Here is a 22,474-nt window from a genome sequence, read left to right on the forward strand (position 1 = left end):
TAATAAAGGTTATCATGTTCAGTTTTTGTTGAATGTGCTCTGTTCTAAAGAGGTGTTGATTTAATTATATGGTCATTTTTTAAACTGTTACATTGGATTATACTGAGGTATTGTTTCTAATATTTAGTCTACCCTCACTGATATAAACAGTTAGCAATATCCACCTTTTGTCCAACAGTTCTCTTGTTTCTCAAAAACAATACCTGGCACATCACTCTGTCTTTCTTTTCTCACAAGGACAGAGCAAAACAACCATGAATTGGACATTTTGGGTGTGCATCAGTGTGGATGACAGACAGATAAAAAGACCCCGGCAGATATATTAAAATGAGCAGATGAGTAACAAGAAAGCCGACCACCCGCCACAGTAAGCAACAAAAAAGTAATGCACAAATGAAAGCCAGGAGGTAAACGGAAAAATTATGTCAGACAGCGATTTGAATAAGTACAGAGCGACAAAAGTCTGATCTGTCTATCACTGTGGATAGCCAGAGGCGTTCTTTTTTAATGTTTATTGCCAACTATCCCACTCTGCCTCACTGACGGCCTCTCTCTGGCTCTGCAAAATGATTTAACACAATGAAAACTACAAATGATTTACTGTCTAGGAAGGACGGGTGAAGAAAAGTGATAGAGACAGAGGGAGAGGGAGAGGGAGGGGGAGCTGAGCCAGCACTCAGAACTCCTTAAGCACTAAAAACTGGCTAACAATTCCTCTTTCCTCAAAACTCTGAGTCTGCTTCTGTCTTATAAATCTTCCCAAACCAAAGTCTTTCACTTAGCACTTCAACTTGAACCCTATCTTTTCTGACTGTGCACATTTATCTTTCTTATGATAAGACTCTCTCTGAAATTACACGCCCTGATTTTGTTAGAGTGCCCTCAGATTTTCTACCAGGTCCGCTATGGTTCACTCAACTGTAAAGTTACATTTTCAATTTCCAGGCACATCACTTCAGCTGCATTGACCGTTGTCGACCTCATCTGTCTGACTGTTAGTGGTTAGAGACTGAAGAGGGATGCAGAACTCTAAAACATAAAAACAGAAGCATGTCTGAATGCAAGACATCCTGCAAGGAGCATTTTCCATTTGTATTCAAATGCATAATTTACACCGCATGGTATGGCTGGCTCCCCTTGACTCACCTTTGGTACCAGGTACTTTTCTCAATTTTGTTTTCCACAGCAAAAATTACCCCCTTCATGTAGGTGGGATTCTTATCTTATTATCACAGCGATGCCATGTGAAACTGCCGTGACATCGTCTTCAACGTGACACAAACAGAGTGTGTTCTCTCGCTAGATCCTTTCAACCAAACAGAGGAATATCTGTACTTTATCAATTGACATCAAATGTCTGTCCTTTTTTCATTCATCCATAATCCATTTGCTCATTATTTGCATATAAGCAAGGTAGATTTAAGTTAAGGATTTATTCTTTGTTTCTAATTCATTCATAACTGTACATCATCTTCCACCAATTTTCGCCAACAGCCCTTCAGAGTAAAATGAGGCACATCCACACAAACATGCAGACAAGTTCCGGTAGTGGACAGAGTGTATTTATACACACAAAGAGGATTTCACTCGTGGATCAATCCACAGCGCCACTCAATCTGAACTCACAATGTGAGAAAGTGGACCCGGTCAATACAAGCCTTTTCATTTGAGGGAAGTAACAAGGACACACACACTCGTACACACACACACAGTACACACACCCCTACATTCACTAATACTTCCTCCCATTCAGCTGCAGTGATTTGATTGAATGGTGAGTGCTGATGAAGTGTAAACCAGCAGCTGTGTCAACGACAGATTTTGAGGTTGTTCTCACTTTGTATGAGAACATTTACACCCCTGAAGACCTCCTGAAGTGTTGGTCACTAACCTATCAGTTGAGATCCACTGGTAGATCTATTCCTGTACCTCCCCAAAATAACAGAAAAATAAATACACAAATACATTACGTCTGACTAATGTTCAGTTTAGCATATGCCTCTCTCTCTGTCTCAATCCAGCTGCTGTATTTTTTTTTCCAGCATAGCAGGTGTTGCATTAAGTGACCAATAAGACTGGAGAGACTTTTCTAGTCTCAGCCACCATTTAAAGCTTTACAACACAATCACCATTCAGCCATTCTCACACACATTCATACACTGCTGGTCAAGGCTACCGTACAAGGTCCCACGGCCACCTGCTCATCAGATAAGCATTCAGACACACTCACACCAGTTCAGCACCAATTGCTTCAGTATCTTGTCCAAGGACACTTTGACATGGAAACTGCATGGGCCAGGGATCAAACCACCAACCTTCCAATCACATTGTAAATGATCCTAATGGACCACCCTGCTTCCTGAGTTACAGCCACACCAGTACCAGTACGTTAACTGTGGCAAATGTCAAAAAAATGGCACTCAGTGGTGACAGCCTGCAAGGTAGATAGCTAGTATGGCAGAGGCTCCACGAAAGAAGGTAAAAAAGTACCATTTCTGCATGGGAAAAGAATTTTCTATTTTAACCTTGGTAAAAGACAAGTGAATATGTATGGTGCGCCATTAAACACAAGTATTTTCTAAAAGAGGAAATCTGCAGTGGCACCACAACACCAGCCACTAGATATTCAAAGACAGCGATCCCCAGAAGACCGCAATCTGTTTAAGGAAAGTTGACGAGGTGAACCCAGCAATTGCTTTCTTCAAAACCTGCTGCTCAAAATGCGGCTGCTGCTGAAGCATCGTCTGATATAATTCACCTTTTTGCCAAACACAAGAAGCCTCTTACAGATGGTGATTTATTCAAGGAAGCATTGGCTATTACCGCAGAGACTGTTTTCAGCAACTTCAAAAACAGAGACGACATCAAAAGCACACTCCGTGGTGTTTTGCTCGGGCCGGCAACAATGAGAAGGAGGGTAGAGTCACTGTCAGGGGACGCAGATCGACAAGTGTTAGAGGACTTGTTGCGCGGTAAATATTTTTCACAACAGTTTGATGAATCCCTGGATGTAATGAACACAGCTCAGCTTGTGGTATGACTTTTCAGGACTCTGGAACAAAGGAGGACGTCTTCACCGTTTTGCGCTTAAATAAAAAATGAGCAGTGAAGATATTTACAATGAGTTTTAAAAACGTGTGAAAATGACATCCCCATTCATCAACTGGTGGCAATTATCACAGTTGAGGTCCAAGCAATGTGCGGTGTGCTTGCAGGTTTTATAGCACTGTGCCGTAATGACCCTGGTTTTCCAAACTTCTTGAATTAACGCTGTGTGATTCATCAGCCGCTTTTGGCTGGGAAGATTGTGGACTTTTTTCATGTAATGAAAATTGTGGTCAAACTGAAACTCGATTCAAGCAAAGGCGCCTCAGCACCAATTGATTCTATTGTTCGAGCTTGATGCTGCTCATGCACGGGGAACTGTCAGATGATGTGTGGCTACTGGACCTGAGGTTTCTGACAGATCTACCTGCAAGACCGAACGCACTCAACAAGGAGCTCCAGGCAAAAGACCGACACCTGCCCCACACGATAAGTGCAGTGAACGTGAATGTGTTTGGACTAAATATCAGTAGGCTGACAGACTCTCCCTACCTGGAGAAAATGTCGCAGGCCATCAAAGACAAGGATGTTCTTCTTCACCCTGAGTAGTACAAAGTGGCAAGAGAGTTCTTTCAACGTTTTGGTGTGTTAGACGTCATGAGAGATACTGCTGCATCCATTTCCAAACCCATTCCTTCCCATTGATAAAGAACAGGTAGCAGCCAAAAGTCCAGTAAGATATTTGCTTTGCCAAGTGGAGTTGATATGAAGATGGCTGATTAGCAAAATGGCATAAAGCTGAAAGGCTTATCAAGGGACAGTGACTTCTGCGGACTTGTCAGCAGTGAGACGTTTTCTCTCCTCTCTGTATGTACCTACTTTGGATCAACTTACCTCCATGAGACGGTGTTTTCACAGATGAAAATAATCAAATGCAAGCACAGGAATTGCCTTACTGACAGACACCTCACAGACTGTCTTAGACTGGCTGTCTGTAGCTACAAGTCAAACCACAAAGCACTCACACCTTAGTAACATTACTCCAACAGTTCAGCCTTCCGATGGCATTGTGAGAAGTGATGCGACATAGTTAGCAAACATTACATCCATCCATTTTCGTAATTGCTTATCCTCTTGGGGGTTGCTATCCCAGCGGACATTGGGTGAGAGGCGGGGTACACCCTGGACAGGTTGCCAGACTATCACAGGGCTGACACATAGAGACAGACAACCATTTACACTCACATTCACACCTACGGACAATTTAGCATGTCTTTGGACTGTGGGAGGAAGCCGGAGTACCCGGAGAAAACCCCACCCTGACACATGCAAACTCCGCACAGAAGGGCTCCCTGTTGGGATCGAACCAGGAACCCTCTTGCTGTGAGGTGATAGTGCTAACCATTAGGCTTGTGCTGATTTCCGGTTTAACCGGTTCGGCCCGGTTTAAGAGCTCCACCCGGTTTAATTTACGTCGCCGGCGGAGAAGAAAAAAAAAAAAGCTTTTCACATCGGCGGCGTGTCAAGGGACTATATTCAACTTATCTTGCATTGTAACATGCATTATGACAACTTCATAAGGTTTATGTTTGTTTATAAATGAAGTGGAGGAGCCTACAAGTGTTTTGTTTAGTTTGTCTCAGAGGCTTCAGAGGGACTCCGCAGCTCCGCTCCACTCAGCTGTCTGCTGCTGCTGTGAGAGATCAAATTTCATTGGGGGTGGGGAAAAGTGCGAGGGAGTCAGCAGTCATTCAGTTTGTTGCCCTAGTAACCCGTTTCCACTGAAGAAGTTCCTGGTACTATTTGGGGGGCTGGAACTACTACAGGAACATCCTCTCGCTCAGCCCTCTCAACCGCCATGTCTCCACTGAGAGAGCGGAGTCGGAGGAAGGTTCCTGTCTCCACTGAGAGAGCGGAGTCGGAGGAAGGTTCCTTGGTGTCCTTCTGTGTCTTCTTCTTCTTGTGTAACCTTGTCTGTATTGGCAGTTAATACAGCATTACTGCCACCTAGTGGATTGGAAGCGCATTACACCTATAATGGGCTTTTATTGGGAAAAATAGCTCAAACGCGACCCACAGAGGTAAAATTAGGTATATAAGTCGATATATCGGTTCGGTTAAATATCTGGCTTTAAATCAAACCGGTTGGAAAATTTTCAAACCGACACAAGCCTACTAACCACCACACCACTGTGCAGCCCGCAAACATTACAATTCATGGTAAATGTAATTACTTGCATGAAGCTTTGGCTATACAGTTAACAGTGGCACTCCATATGATCAGCCCACTGCAAGGGTGTTGTCTTCTATGGACAAAATAATTTCCTCATACAATTGGAAAATAGGCTAATGTTTTTTCTGTTGGGATGAAATCAAATAATCAACCTTAATTTTGTATTGTCAGACATTTGGAGCAATAAAGCTATGGTCATTTGATGTGCAAGTTCCAGTGCTTTCTGGGTTGCATCAATTTAAAAGTTGGTTCAAAGAATTTCATCTAATTAAGATACGATCAGCCCCAAAAAGGCCTCAGGTTGGAATTACAATCTGGGCTGTCTTTTCTATCAACACTTCAATAGGTAGATCTTGCCTTTCGTCAAGGCTGAGGTCATGGATCTTGGATCTCAGACTAATAGTCTATAGGCAAAGGCAAGCCCCATTAGCAGCACAGCAAGGCTACACTCGCCACCATAATAAAAAACAGAAATGTTGAATGATGAAAAAATGAGACAGTTTTGCACGAGGGAGAGAGACAGACGAAAGAGACAGAATTAAAGACAAAGGATCAAATAGCAGACAAAGCCAAGTGTTTTTTTTTTCACTGACTTAAGAGATTTTCCTTGGGAAGACATTTCACTTAGATCTGAATGGATGGCTTGCCTATTAAGCAACTCTTTCCTTCTCAACTCTATTTTTTTTTCTACCTTTTTCTCTGCAGTTGGTTATAAATTCATGTCAGGCCCAACAAGAAGCTGATGAGATGGCTGCTTAATGGAAGAAGTGCAGAATGTCTACAAACAGAACATTTATTTCAATCTCCGTCTTTCCCCCTGTCAGGAATCACTTATGTCAGCTGGTCTGGGGAGAAAACGCTCTTTCTTATCGATAGGACAAAAACACAAACCATGGCTGTTCTCTACACATACTCACATAGATGCAAACAAATATGCAGCTGTAAATATACACACTATAACCCTTCTTCCACCGTTATACCTCTCTTAAACACTATTGGCAGCCTCACTTTGTCTCTTCCCCTTGTTTCTTCTACCCACCTCCATGTCTTTCTATCAGTATACCTTTCCCACTCCTGTTCCCCTTTATCCCTTCATTTGTCTCCTTCTCTGTCACTGCTGTTTCCCTTATCCTTTTTCTTCTTTCTCTATCTCAGCTTCAATGAATGCCAACCAGTAGTCATACCTCTGTTTTCTCTATGCACTCATTCTTATTCTTTCCACTCAGCAGTGTAACTACTTACAGATAAACTCTATCGGGGAGTTGGAGTGTGAGTGTGTGAGTCACAAATGACCTCAGTCTAAGTGTTTCTCTTAAGAAACTTGATAAGCTGGGAGCAGCGAACGCGGTGTGCTGCTTGTGCTGTAACCCAACACTCCCTTCATTTCTTACATAGGCAGATAACTATAATTTTTTACGTATGTGTGTATACAATGGTGTGATAGATTACACAAAACTACACAAATTTGGCAGATTCAAGATCACAAGGATTTCGTAACATAGTGTAGAGCAAACTGTTTTAACAGGAACCTCTAAGCCCATAATACAAACCTTTAACGCCCGCAGGACTGAATGATACACTCAACTGACGTCAGATATCTCCTGATCTGGGTCTTAACAGTGGGTTCAGGTTCTTACAGGGGAACTCGACAAATTCTTCCAGATCAAAGCAGCAATTCTGGTCACAAAAAACGCCTCCAAACTCTTTTACTTCAAGTACACTAAAGTGAAGGTTCACAAAGGGACCTTGCTTCAGCATGTCAATGTTATGTGTTTAATATTGGGGAATAAATGTAATTTCTTGCCTAAAAGTAGCTAAATTTGTTTTGAAGTATACTATAATGCTACTTATGAGTAAATTTGGGGGTTTTCAGTTTGTAATAAAACATGTGGCGCCAAATTTCTCGGCAAATGGTGCAACGCACATTCACACTGTGGTCTTCAATGACTAAGACCGTGCCATGGACACATCTCTAGATGCATTCTGCAACTGAAGTTCATACGTGCATGCCAGAACACATCGGAACAAAGCTCCACTACTTTTTTCCTCCAAGTGAGGAAATACAGTATTCACAATTCTCTCAAGGCAATTGGACTGAACGCAACCAGTTGCGTTCGATTCAATTGCCTTGAGATAGATATTGTTTATTGTCCTTTCGGAAATTTTTCTTGTGTCTGTGGCCGTCAGAAAAAACAGAAAACATTACAATGAAGACACCACAACACAAACACTTGACACTGCAGACAAAACCCTCAGACAATTCATAACATTGGACATTACAATAAAGACAATTTAAACATCCATCAAACGATACAACAGACGACACAACCACAGTGCCCACATAGCTTCACCCAGGTTCACCCATTCTATTTAACAGAGTTATGCTAAAAGGTATAAAGGACCTCTGGGCACGGGAAGTCTTAAGAGGCGGCACTCTGTACCTCCGTCCTGATGGTAATAATTCATACTCGCCATGCAGAGGATGTCAGACGTCAGCGAGGATCGCCCGTCCCTTTCCCGCTACCCGGGACTCACAAAGCTCTGTCATGCTGCGCTGCTTCTGACCCGCAATCTTGCTAGACATGTTGACAATCTTATTAAGTTTGTTCTTATTGACAACTGAAAGTGAAGAAAACCAGGCAATAAAACAAAAAGTCAAAATACTCTCCAGGAAGGAACGATAGAACAGAAGCATAACGACGATAACGACGATAGATAACTGTGACCTGGATAAATGAGAATATCCACAGGCAGTATTCACACTTTGCATAATCTGGTCAAAAGTCATATACATTTTTCTGAGCATGTAAAGATCCATGTATCACATAAGCAGTATGTAGAGACACAATAACAACAAATGGAATAGTCAAAGTTGTCAAATTGAGATTTAAAGGTTCAATGTGTAAGATTTAGGAGGTGATTTTAAACCGGTAAAAACACTGAATAAAGCAGTAATGGTTGAAAAAAATCTGTTTTTCTGACACCACTCATAGCAGATGGGCTTCTAACTACAGTGGCCAAGACAAAAATGTGAAAACAGAAAAGGCCCTATCAAGAGCCGGTGTTTGGTTTCTCCGTTCTGGGCTAGAAACATGGCAGCCTCCATAAACTAGGACCCGCACCATAGGTATACATGAAAAGGTTCATTATAAGGTAACAAAAACATAACTATTCTTATTATCAGGTGATTACACCTACACTTACCTACACTTCTGAAAATACACAAATTATATTATATTCCATTTCTGCCAACATGTCCCCCTAAATCCTACACACTGGACCTCAAAGGTGTGTCGAATGATTCAGGACATCAACTCATGCATTGAGTAACATTCAAGAAATCATTCAACTTTTCTCTTTCTTTGTACTTGAACTGTACCTACCACGCTGTACCAAAAAAATATCCACCAACTATGGTACTCGTTAAGTGTTACCTAGTAAAGACACATGCACATTCATAATAGGTGTGCTGCGGTACTTAAACAGCAAACACTACACCGCTGGTTGGTGGGATTGCTACTATATGTGGTCACCTGTTTTCTAAACTTGCCGATCTTGGTTTACTCCTGTTTTTCAGAGGTGGAGAATTTTTCACCTTTAAATGAATATGCAGCAAAGAGAGAGCTGCTCCTTGTTAAAAATGCAAACTTTGACTCACGCCTGATGCCCCTGTTTGATAAAATCGTGTCTAGAGCAGAATGTGTCAGATCGGCAGTGGATAAATCGGCACAAAAGTATCTGTAAATCTGGCCCTGATGTCACTTATACTTGTAACTATTTGGACTTGAATCCAGCCTCCCCTGAGGCTGTTGTGAACTTGTCAAGTGAGGTGAAACATCCAGCAGCCAGGGTTTGTGCCGATTCAAAGCGGAATCCATCACGTGCTCATAGAAATTTAATCTATTGAGAGAACTGATATTGCTTTCTTTATAGCCCTGAAATGGGAGAATGCTGAATGATTAAATGATGATGAATAAGACATTAAAAGACAGCACTTTTGGAAATAATCCACAAACTCGGACTCATCATTCACACTATAAAAAGGATATGGGCTGGAGACCATGCGTATGCACCAGCTACGAGGACAGGTTGTCTGTTTGAGGCAGAAGAAGACCACAGGTGCCAGCTCAGGGTAGGGCACAACTAACACACTGGTATCACTGCTGTCATCGTCATCGTCATCGTCGTCCTCATCATCCTCTTGACACTCCAGCACCTTCTCCTCCTCCTCAATCCTCTCTTCCTGAATAATCCCTTCCTCCTCTATTTCTTCCTCTTTCTCCTCCTTTTTCTTGGGACATGGGAGGTGGTGTGGGGAGGGCCTGCGGGGGGAGGAGGAAGTGACGGCATCATTGCTATCGCGCCTGGCTATGGCTGTTGTTACCCTTGAGATTGTTGCCGTTGACGGTGGCGTTGCTGTTGATGTTGCAACGCTGGGGCCCTCCTCCTCCTCACTCGTCATGGCAACGCAACGGTCTGGGATGAGAGAAACAGAAAAGACAGAGAGAGAAACGAATTAAAATTTACAACTACAAAAAAAATCACAAAACAGTAAACACAGGCTTGAGCTTAATTACCCCGCGAGAAAACTCCAAGCCAGGTTGGCCAGAGGGTGACACGGTTAAAGTAATGAAAAGATCAGCGTCATGGTGAGTGCTGGTACAGTAGGAGGTACAGTCAGCTGTGACTGAGCAGCTACAGATACAGCTGGTTGCTCTGCTGAGTGACAGCCCATTACACCTCCATTCTATCCCCTCCTGTTCTGTCATCACCTCTACTGTGTTGTAATGTGGCCGCATTCACAATATATTTATTCTCATTTACATATTCTATCTGTGTCTGTGATCAGACAAAACAACAAATATGAAATGGTTATGTAATGGCGTCAGATAAATACTATCTGTTAACCAGCAGTCATTTCCAAGTTGCTGCGATACCGTGATAAAATCATTACATAATTAGAGTCATTGATAACAGCTCAGCTGTGTATTGTGTACGACAATTTGAATGAGTGATCACAGAGGAAGTCTGAGGCGACAGTAAGTCCTTCTTTATTGCCATGCAGCGACCCAACCCTCACTGGGCTGGCTTACATCATTGTTTTGCAAAGCCCAGTTTTTCTCACACACAATGAAACACTGAGCCAGCGTCTTAAGATTTTTCTGAAAACTGCTTTGCAAAGTTTTTGGAAGATAGAAATGCCGTATTAGTCTGGACAGAGGGCTGAAATGTAGAGAAAAAGATGTGTTTACAAATTCAAACAGCTTAATGTGGATGCGCTAAAGATAAAAATACACTGCGGCCACAGTGCCACATCATATGACACACGTCAAGCGCTGCCCCTAGCACCTATAGGAATGTTATGCTGCAGCACGTCAACAGAAGACAGTTAGCACCACTTTTACTAAATGATCTGTACTTCCTCCAACTTGTGATTAGCCTAAAATCATATGTGGAATTCCATAAATTAAACTTCATTTGTCACCTGAAGAGCCAGTCTCCAGAGCTGTGGCTCTCCAGGCAATAACATTTTTGCCACTGTCTTAATAATGACCTGATTGTGGGTTATTTCTTAACCTCAGCAACTAGTCTCTCCTCAGCCATTCTTCGACACACACGAGAGACAGCGACAGCAAGAGATGAGGAGAGAAGACGAGCTGCCAGCAGATAAGAGGAGCTGCTACAGGAGGCGGGATGTACAAGCATGGAGCGAGTGGGGAAAAAATACATGTATTTTCAGGGGCGGGGAGGCTGGTGATAGGACAGTGGTGTGAAGTTCGGGAGCCTGACTCGAGTCTAGCAGGGGCTGTAGATTGAAATAAACAGGGGTGGCTGTTTTGACTCACACCATCCAACCGCGGTGTGTTTTAGCCTTAAGATTTGTATGATGTACTGGTTAAAAGATGGCGGCACGGTGGTGCAGTGGTTAGCACTGTCGCCTCACAGCAAGAGGGTTCCATAGTTTGATCCCAGGAGGGAGCCCTTCTGTGCAGAGTTTGCATGTTCTCCCCGTGTCAGCGTGGGTTTTCTCTGGGTACTCCGGCTTCCTCCCACAGTCCAAAGACATGCAGGTTAATTAGTGACTCTAAATCGTCCGTAGGTGTGAATGTGAGTGTGAATGGTTGTCTGTCTCTATGTGTCAGCCCTGTGACCCTCAAGATGATAAGCGGTTACGGAAATGAATGAATCAATGATTAACAGTCCGGAAAAGCATTACCTGACTGATTTAATGACAATGGATTATAACCTCTCTTTCATTTGAGTTACTGCACTTGACGTAAAGACAAACAAGGCAACCAGATGACAAGCATTGATTCGCATTTCACTTCCAAGTCTGATCACAGAGAGAAACCAGAGACTGTAGAGAGGGAGTACGAAAAAGAGAAGGCAACAAACTGCTAAAAGTTGGAGAGAGAAATAAAGGAGTAAGGAAAGAGTGTTGGAAAGGAGAGTTCAGTGATTTAGTCAGAGGCTTAGTGTTGAGAGGAATCAATACTGTGTAGCTGGAAAGAGAATAGAAGGAGCAGGGGTCCTGATATGACTGAGTGGCACCTGCCCATGGATTTCCAATGAGTGAGCCCAGCTCACAATTCTCAATAAAAGCTACTGAAAGCTCAAGTCCACTTCAGTCATGGACAAGTGCTTCTAGAGGTCCTTAAAGTAGACTGTGTTCATTCATATTATGCAAGCTGGCTCTCAGGCTATTATTATGACTACACAGGACATGAATGTGACTAATTCAAAAGACTCTTACTTTATGTTCCCTTATTACACGGGCAATATGGAATCGCTTTGTAAGTCACCAAGGAAGTGCAGCATCGACTCCTGCAAAGCTTACAGTTACATCTTCATAGCAGAGGGAAGAGAGCCAGCTAATTAGAGCAGAGGTACAAGGGAAATATCTTGTCAAGAGGAATACCATATCCTTACCATGAAAATATGAGATAAGAAGGAACTTTATTTATCCAGAGGGAAACTGTTGTGCAGCAGTTGCACAACAAAGTAGGAAAAGAGTGCAAAATGTGAATGAATGTGCAAGTATGAAAAACATACCCAAAAGCTAAAGTATACACAATATCAAAAAAAGAAGAGCAATGTTTACAGTAAGGATCACAAGTTGCTCGTATCTCATGCTGCCTCTTGGTGAGATATATGTTTGCTGTTCGAAAAATATTAAGGGAACACGTAATGATCACAGTATAACAGCAAGTCAGTTAAACTTCAGGGATATCAATCTGTCCATTTAGGAAGCACAAGTGATTGTGAGTCAGTTTCACCTGCTTTGGTGCAAATGAAAGTGACAACAAGGCAGAAGAGAGGCAAAGCAAGACAACCCCCGAAAAGGGAAAGGTTTTACATGTGGTGTCCACAGAGAGTTGCTCTCCCCTTAACCTTCCTGGCGGAGTCTACCCTAGTTTGTGTTCTGCTCGTGTCACAGTCTAGCTCCTCCAGGATGGCACATCCATACCTGCAGTCGCAAGAAGGGTTGCTGCATCTCCCAGCACAGTCTCACGAGCATGGTGGAGATACCAGGAGACTGGCTGTTACATGAGGACAACTAGACCTGTCCGTAGAAGGGTGTCTGCCCAGCAGCAGGACCAGTATCTGAGGAGTGTGAGGAGCACTACCAGAGCCCTACAAAATGACCTCCAGCAGATCGTCATAATTTTCCGTCAGGGATCATTAAAGTATTTCTGATTCTCATTCTACTGGTGTGCATGTTTCTGACCAAACTGTCAGAAACAGACTCCATTCTATTGGTGTGCATGTTTCTGAGCAACCTGTCAGAAACAGACTCCATGACGGTGGCATGAGGGCCCAACATCCTCATGGGGACCTGAGCTCACAGCCCAGCACCGTGGAGCTTGACTGGCATTCACAAAGTACCACCACAGACTGTCCAGGAGCTCACTGATGGCCTGATCCCCAAACATCCCCCATCTGCTGACTCATCAGGAGCATGCCCAGAAACTGTCAGGGGTGCATAAGGGCACACAGGGCCATAAACACTACTGTGCAGTTGGGTCAGCCTTTGACTTCACTTTGATTTTCGGTGTGATTTTGAATCCAACCCTCTGTAGGCTGATGATTTTGATTTCCATTGACCATTGTTATATAATTTTGTTCTCAACAAACTATACAGTGTTCATCAGTAAAGATTTTCAACTTGAATAATTTGTTCATCAAGATTTGATATGTAATTTAAGTGCTCCCTTAATTTTTGTGAGCAGTGTTATATCAAATCTCCTCGATGATTATATCCATGATCTTGTACAGTGTCACATAATGTCTTTTATGTCAGAAAGCTGTAATGAATGTATTCCATAACTGAAACAGAGGCTAAAGCCACATGTCTCCACTGTCCATCTCTCTGAACATGAAAGCACTGAGCCTCTGTTCCTGAGCAGGGACTGAAAAAGGAATTCTTAATGCAAGAAATCTCAGCATCTGGCAGAGTAATCATCGAGCCATCGACGAGATAACATAAAAGTTTATCGAAGCCTGTGGGGAAATTAGGTTGTTACAGTGGCAGAGTAATAGCATCCCTGCAAGGAAAGGAAAAGATGAACACAACTAGGACATTAAAAGCAAGCCATGCGTGGAGTGGAAATTAAAACAAATAAATACATACAAAACCAAAACAGTTTTATGTAACTGTGCAGTATGTGGCTGACAATTAAAACCAGTTAACTGATGATCAACAAAGCGGTAAAAATGATGGTCCTGTTGTGCTTGTTGTATTACTACCAATCACTTGTGCTTGTTTAAATAAAGGGATAGTCTGACATTTTGAGAAAATATGCTTCTTTGCTTTCTTGCTGAGGGTTGGATGAGAAGATTAATGCCATTCCTATGTCTGTACATGAAATACAATATGAAGCAGATTTGAAAGAGGTAGAAACCTTCTTATCTGACTGTCAGCAAGAAAGAAAATGCGTTCCTTTCCTAGAATGCCGAAGTATTCCTTTAATACCATTGGGAGTGATTGATGTTTCTTTTCACAGTCAAGAGTTTTTGATCCCATGCATATTTTCTAGCAGAACTTTTCAGTTATTGGTGCATATTATATTTAAAAATTGCATACAAGTCATTTGGATTTTGAAAATTATGCCCACCAAATCACGAATTACAGTAACGAGGTGAGGAACCTCATATCTGGGGATTCTACGATTTCCCCCTTGGCCCGCAATCCTACTGAGGTTTTCAGCTGGATCCCTCTCCACTTTGGTGATGCTTTGCAGCAGTGTGCATAGGGCTGTCACTAGTAGTCACAAGCTGGTATTAGTATTGCTATGATATGAAAATGAAAAGCATCAAAGAGTGTAAGATTTAGGGGATTTTGTGGCATCTAAGGTTAAGGATTGCAGATTGCAACCAGCGAAAATTTCTCCTGGTTAGAATTCCTGAAGTGTTCATGGTTCAGGAGGTTTTCACAGGGAGCTGCATTATCAACAGAGGGGTCCTCCTCTCCAACACAAATGGACCCCGTGATTTAAACAGGTAAAAACACTGAATGAAGCAGTTTCAGGTTACAAATCAGTTTCTCTCCGAAGCTGGCATGTCAGAGACAGGCGGCTTGCCCACCATCTGCTATAATATGTGCTAACCTTTTCTTTCCTGACACCTCAAGATGCAGACATTCAGGAGGTTTTCACTGGGAGCCAAATTATCCAGAGGTCGAAAACAACAGCCCAGGTGATTTAAACCAGAAAAACACTGAATAAAGCAGTTTCATGTACGAATCAATGTTTTTTTTTGACCCTGCTCATTGCTGATAGGCTTCTAAGGACTGATTTATGGGTTGGGTTCATGACATTTTGATGCGTGTCAGTCAATAGAGATGACGTCTTATCGACAGAAAAAAGTGTTGCGCGACACTTTCCTTTCATGACGTACACCTGGGAAATATTTTGACGCACAGTTGGACTGGTAGTGTTACTATCGTAGCCATGGAGATAGTAGTTTCAAATCTACACCGACTCTGACCTGCATTCGGCATCTTTGTCCACAGAATCAGTCGTCTGTCAGATAACAGAGGCCAGCCAAACTGCCTTCACCAGGCTGACTGACAGCAGACATTAACTGGACAACAGTAGTTTTTATGTTAGCGCCACGGGAAAAAAAAATCAATAGTGTTCTTATCTATTGATTCATTGATTTCCTTTCCCAGCCCACTGTAGCAAGTGAGGCGAATCAGTGCTTCACAGACAGAGTGGTGGATCAATTAATGGATATGGCTAATAATTAACAAATGCATATACACAGGATATTTGTGTTATTTTAAATCGCTGTTTGTGCAGATTACACTTAACATGACAGAAACAGATTTGTAGCGTAAAAAAATGCTGGGTGTATCTGGTTACCCTGGAGACTACTGAAACCTCTCACCCAAGCATGGATTGAAAACGAGCAACACTCTTCAAAAGTGCTGCATATCTTACTATAAATCAGTCTTAACTATGGTGGCTGAGGTGAAAATGCAAATGGCTCTATCTGAAGCCAGTGTTTGGTCTGTCCTCTTTGGGCTACTGTAGAAACATTGTGGTCCATATGGCAATCTACATAAATGTGGACCTGCTCCGTATCAAGATTAGTTTCCATTTCTGCCTATATATTCCCCTAAATCCTTCACACTGGACCTTTAAATGGCAGCAATGAATGTTTTACTCAAGAAGCCATTCAACACTATGACGCTCAGTGTCACAGCACTGCTCTAAGACTAATTATCTGCTGATGTCAGGTTGTGGACAGAAGATGGTGTCGTATTCTGTTTTGTTTTCTTTGTTTTGGGAATAGGGCCCTGGGCGCACTGTCCTAAAACTTTTCCTAACAAAACAAATGGTGCAGTATGTAGCCAAACAGAAGATGCCTGACTGTAAGTTGTTATTGGCATTATGTCCAGAGGCTACAAATCCAGAGGCTGTGCAGGATAATATAAGATGTCAAAGTGATCTAGACAGTAGAATGGCAGAAAACAACTACAATGAAAGTGCATCTGGGGCAGCCCGTTCCTATTAAAAAGTCCTTTTCCCATTAAAAATGCAAAGTGCAGGAGTTGGTGACACATTACTGCTCATTAGGGCCAGTGGGACAGGCTAGCTGCTGTTTACTGTCTGCAGCAACACATTGCTTTGGCTTCACTGCTGTGTTTGCAGCTGTTGTGAATTGTCCTTTTACAACCAGAGCGAGTAAAGTACTTTGTATTGTGAATGTGTCCAGAAGTTTCAAACTTCTGTACCTTTGTTGGGTAGTTACTACTTTTTGGCTGCAAAGGGACTTTACAAGTGTGACTGCTCTGAGTATTTCTAGTCTCTGCACCCTCAATATACTGCCCTGTATTACCTTCTGCATATATCTGCCAATTCCCTGCATGCTGGCTGCTGCACAAACTGTGACACAATAGGAACTATTTAAACAATCTATAACACAGGGTCTAAAGTGCAGGGCACAAGTGCATTTAGGGCGTGTGAAACTCCACTTTTGCTTATTAAACAATGCATAATCTGGGTGTAAAATAGTCGTAGTAACATAAATTCAACCAGTAAGTCATCTCCCAGTACCTTTGAAAGCCAGGTGTGCCTGCACCTGACACCCTGCTATTTACAAGCCTGATTCGGCAAATTAAGAAAGTGAGCCGCTGAGACTAACACAGTAGGAGCAGCAATATCACTCCAGCAAATATCGTGGGACATTTAAGCAGCAAAACTAAAACTCTATAAATTTGACAGAGGGGGTTGATGGGAATGCATTTGCCTGACGGAAAAAGGATGCTGTAATTGTATTTGCATGCAACCAACCCATTTTACGTAGCCATGCATCTCTACGTTTTATTACAAATGCAAAGCCACTTACTCATCGCTGCATTCTTAATGATTTGTGGGCTGGCTGTCATTGACCACTCAGCACTGGTATCCTTTTATCTATCTGATTATATTAATGACAAAAACTCTGTCTGTGTCTCTGTTCCACGTTTTTCTCCTCACTGACTTGGTCAATCCATGTGAAATTTGGCACAGTGGTAGAGGGTCATGGGAGGATGCCAATGAAGCAATATTACATCAATTGGCCAAAGGGGGGCGCTATAGCAACCCATTGAAATGTCAAACTTTGAATGGGCATATCTCATGCCCCGTATGTCGTAGAGACATGAAACTTTGCACAGAGATGCCTCTCCTCATGAGGAACACATTTGCCTCAAGAACCCATAACTTCCGCTTATATAGATTTTCCGCCATTTTGAATTTTTTGAAAAACACTTCAAATGGATCTCTTCCTAGGAAGTTTGAGCGATCTGCATGAAACTGGGTGAACATAATCTAGGGACCAATATCTAAAGTTCCCTCTTGGCAAAAGTTGGAAAACTTACTAAAACTGAGCTTCTATAAGGCAATGAATATTGCGGAGGGCGTGGCTCATCACATAAAGGTGTATAACATCTCAAGGGTTTCACCCATCACCACGCAACTTTGTAGGCATATGACCACACATAATCTGAGGGGACCCCTCCATTATTGACCCCATCAAACAAAATGGGGGCGCTAGAGAGCTCATTTCTTATCTAGGCCTAACCGCCAAATCGATTTTTACTAACTTGGTAGATATGTAGAACAGGACGCCTCAAGGTGACTGGAGAAATTTAACTTTAATTGGCAACTGGGTGGCGCTATAATAACAGAAAAATGCTTAAAAATGGCTAAACTGCGACCAGTCACTCTGGCTCCCCCTGTGGACCAATGTTTGTTTTATTTTTCTAATTTTTGGTATGACTAAGTCATGGTATGGTATGCTGTACATAATCATAGAAACTGTCATGGTATGGTATGCTGTACATAATCATAGAAACTGTCAGTGTGTCATTCTGTCAGTTAGTCATTCTGTCTGTCCCACGTTTTTCTACTCACTGACGTGGTCAATCTATGTGAAACTGCACATAGGCACTGGGAATTGGCATGGGTAGAAGGTGACAAAGCTACCAATGGCTATGGACTAGTAAAGTAATATTGGGCAAACTTCCAGCCGACCTCTGCTCCCTTCTGTGTGTCAGCTCTGATAGTCACCAGCTACGCTGCTCCAAGTGGTTGTTTTTTAATGTACCCCAGGTTTTAACAGATCTGGGAAAAACTTCATCTTCCTACTCTGCACCATGGACATGGAACAAACATCAAAAAGATCTAAAATTAAAAACACTTATATCCATCAGTGAATCTAAGGGCATCATAAAGAATGTGGTGACAGAGACATGTGCTTGTTTTTCTTGAGAGACCACTGTGTTTGGATGGTTGTTGTTTTATTGTGGATTTTTGTATTATATGTTGTATTTGTTGCATTTTAAATGAGTTTTGATTGGCTGCTACCTTGGGCAGGTTTCTCTTGTAAAAGAGAATTTAAATCGCAACGGGACTTCTTGAATAAATAAAGGTTAAATAAGAAAAATAAATAAACCAGATGGCAGATAAATGCAGTTACTGTGTATTCCTCCACAGAACAGAAGGCATCCTGTAAATAGCAGGAAAACACTGTGCCACTTGCTTAGACTAGGTTTTTATTGCTCAGTGGTAAAACTGCAAATTTAATGAAAATAGTATCTAAATCACAATATTGCCAAGTGCAATATCCAAAGAGGGACGCAAGTACATTACATACACAACATGGGGTCTGGCCATGAAAGTGACAGCTGTGTTGGTCACTAGTTGCACCGCACTGTGCTGTGCACCACTTTGCGCTGGGTGTATTCTGTACATGTGATATGCCCTTGCAGATTGCTGGTTTGTATCTCCTCTGATCAATCAAAAGCCATCAGCAGTATATGAGAAGCAACAAAGTAGGTTTTTACATGCAAGGGATTTGCCTTGGTGTTTCAGTGCATAGCAACAAAGATTGTTAGGGAGAATAAAAGATAAACTGGTTATATTCAGCAAGACGGCAATACAATGCAATTACAAAATCATTTTAAGCATCTTCCAGTCTTCCTCGATCAACATTCGAGTCAAAGGAGTTATATTGGAATAAAAACAGAAAGGGAAAAAGAGAAGTTTAAGTTCAAAAATCCATTGGTAAGTAACTCAGAGTGAGGCAGAAAAACAAAAATTTAAGTGGGATTTAATTTTCATTCAATATTGTCACACATCTCTGTGCTGTGGTCCCACAGGTGCTTGAATTAATTTAACTGCCACGTCTGAGATCAAAAAGGAATACTCTTGAGCAGCAGTGAACTCACAGCACAAGAAGCTTAATGGTCAGTCAAACGTTAATGATCAGCCCAATCCTTAACCCTGAGGTGAGGTTTACTAAAGCTGTAATGCACGAAGGGGCATGGCTCCCATTAATCTGTCAGGGGAACACAGGCTTTAATATAATGATAATGATTTCAGCGTTGGAAACATTAAAAGAAAGTCGAACAAAGTCTAAAAGGTTAAATGGTACTCTGGTTTGTTTAGAGGAACAGGAGGAAAGATGTCCCTTTGATTATCACAGCAAAAGCGCATCTCCTCAGTGTGCGCCTGGTTTACTCAAAACAAATGTCAACAGATTCCCAAAAGTCAAAGGCTATGCGAAAATATTTCATTATTAAATTACACGGCGGAAGAAAACGCCCACATCAACATTACTGCCACTTCCAGTGACCTGAAACACTAATAATTAATTTAGAAGAACATCACGGTCTACGTGCATGTCTGCCACCTTGTTAAGACTGAACTAATGATCCACGTTACTGAGTCACACTGATGAGTGATGGCCGTAATTTCACTGAGAAAAAACAGCGTGAGCAGCCAATTACACTTTATTGCAAAGGTGAGACAAAATAATTGTTTTCAAGTAAAAAGCAAACACATTTTATGTTTTGAGGGTTGGTTCAGCGATTGTAAATCTATTAAAAATTGTAATAACTGAGCAGGAGAGGGAAAACTGACTAGCAAATGTATTTTTTTCTTTTCTTCAAAGCATGTTAAGGTGTATGAGTATTCTTTCTTTAAACCACTGTTTTCTGCAGGCCACAAAGCTAATTTTCCGACTTGAATGTGTTGGGTTGGTACTCAGCTAACAGGCAATAAAACATCGCAGCCATATCACAGATGGTCTTGTTAGCTCTGAGTGGCCTTTGTGTGTGAGATTAACGGCATGTGTCAAGCACGGATTGACCTTTACTGATCACATGTCAGCAGCCGGCTCATACATCACACACGTAGACAGAGAGAGAGAGAGAGAGTGAAGTCTGTACAGTGAATTATTTCTTTCAAAAACTAGAGAGACAGACTGAGCTTTCCTTTACATCGTTGTGATTTACTGTATTTTGAGCACCAATCAGGCTAATGCATACGAGGTACAGTATGTACTGTATACTGCCCACACACAGTCACAGCTTACTGCCAATGCTCTGAAGGATTTAGGTAATTTCCTTAGTGTGCTTATATTCCATGAATATTTCACAACAATAAATACACATGAAGGGTAAAGCAGGGCTGGCAAATGTCTCGGATTCGATGTATGTATGTTTGTGTTTGTATGTTCTGCCTCAAGGACAGCATGTCTGTGTTTGAGATTATCATTTGCATTTTTATTCACATGTACTGATGTATTTCTTGGCCTGTAGAACAATAAATGTTACAAGTACAACTATTTTGAAAGTTCTGTAGTATAAGGTCTGGTCCACACAAATACAGGCATTTTTGAAAATGGGTTTTTGCCTCCCTCGTTCTCAAGAAAATTCCTTCGTCCACACAAGTACAACGAGAAAAAAATGCCCATCCAAATAAAAACGCAAAACACAATTGAAGCGCAGTCAAGAGCATGACAAACGAGCGGTGATATAACCGCAATGCTAAAGCACGCAAAGAATACGGAGAAGATGTTGGCCAATCTGAAGCATGAAAAAAGTTACCTAGAGCAGTGACTTCTGTAGCGTATTCTGACGTCTGGGTTCCTTAAAGCAGTGTAAGAGTAACTGTACATTTATGTTTAAACACATAAAGACGTCCTGTAAGCTAGATTCAACTAAGTCTCACTCCGAAGTCGTAGAAATCCAGTTCTTGCACAGTGACTTATGGCGTCAGACACGAATGAACACAGCCGTCCTTTCACATCTGCACGATATGCAGCCAGTTAAGTTTAACGGCACTCAGTCAGTACGTTTACATGACACTTGAAAAAAACAAATTATTGCCTTAATCCAACTATAACTGGACAACTGAAGTGCATGTAAACGCGTTACTCCGACTAATACCGTAGTTCTCCAACTCCGATTAAGACACCCAGATAATGCGATTGGAATTCGATTTTCTCCGGCATGTATACGCCGTAATCGGAGTTAAACTAGACAATGCATGCGTGCATGCTCCACACACCCCACGCTGGCGTATGACCCCGGAACAGACAAGACATGCTATTGTTGTAGCCCTCCAACAGCATACGGCGTTCTTGTCTGCCTCTCGAAATCACCATGACCACGAGGAATAGCGTGCACCTTATCTGCACAATCAGTAACGCGTACATTACGTACGAGATGAACACAGCTGTACGATTATCCATCTTGCTGTTGTTCGAAAATGTCGGTCTGCCGCCTGACTCCAGTTGTTTATTATTAAGTGACCTAATAGGTCAACCAGAAAGGGGGCCGTATTAACCCACTGAAACGACGCATATCGCCACCTAGTGTTGAGGAGGAGGACACGTTCCCGTCAGTAATTCGATTTTCTCAGTTGCATGTACACTGGGACAAGGTCAGAAGTCCGATTAGATGCTAAAATCGAATTTTGAGCATAGCTCGATTAAGCTGTGCATATAAACGTACTGAGTGGCATCAGGGGGAAATGCAGCAGGACACAACAGAAAGTTAAGGCGGGGACAGATGGGAAGGGTGGTAAATGGGTCCAACAAACATCGACTTTTACCCAGGAAAGCAATGTTCACATCCTGATCATAAAGCCAAACCCTGATCTTTTTTCCTAAACCCAACCCCGTGTGTTAGGAAAGAAAACGTCAATTGACTGAGTTGTACCAACGTAGTGTGTTTATTCTGAAAGTGACTGTATGTAAACAGTAAAGGTAAGGGTAAAGGGAAGACAATGCATGTAACAGGCAGAACTTGACACTGCGTCCCAGAAAGTCAACCCAATGCACCCGGGGGTTGTATGTGGATGTAGAAAGTCAATGATTGAATTTTAATATGTGATGAGGTCGGAGTGAGAATGTGTTGCA

At 42.1% G+C, this 22,474-nt stretch overlaps 1 protein-coding gene across 1 annotated transcript in view; it reads right to left on the reverse strand.

The window, feature by feature from the left end:
* LOC126390636 (voltage-dependent T-type calcium channel subunit alpha-1I-like) overlaps positions 1-9,722 on the reverse strand; it is a 334,551-nt gene extending 324,829 nt beyond the window's left edge. Inside the window, exon 1 of the mRNA XM_050045029.1 lies at positions 9,328-9,722. Coding sequence (XP_049900986.1) covers positions 9,328-9,341 — 14 coding nt within the window. The 5' untranslated portion in view covers positions 9,342-9,722. The remainder of the gene's footprint in view (positions 1-9,327) is intronic.
* Positions 9,723-22,474: the final 12,752 nt, after the last annotated feature.

The sequence above is a fragment of the Epinephelus moara genome, chromosome 5 (genome assembly GCF_006386435.1).
Source record: "Epinephelus moara isolate mb chromosome 5, YSFRI_EMoa_1.0, whole genome shotgun sequence".
NCBI classification, from domain to species: Eukaryota; Metazoa; Chordata; class Actinopteri; order Perciformes; family Serranidae; genus Epinephelus; species Epinephelus moara.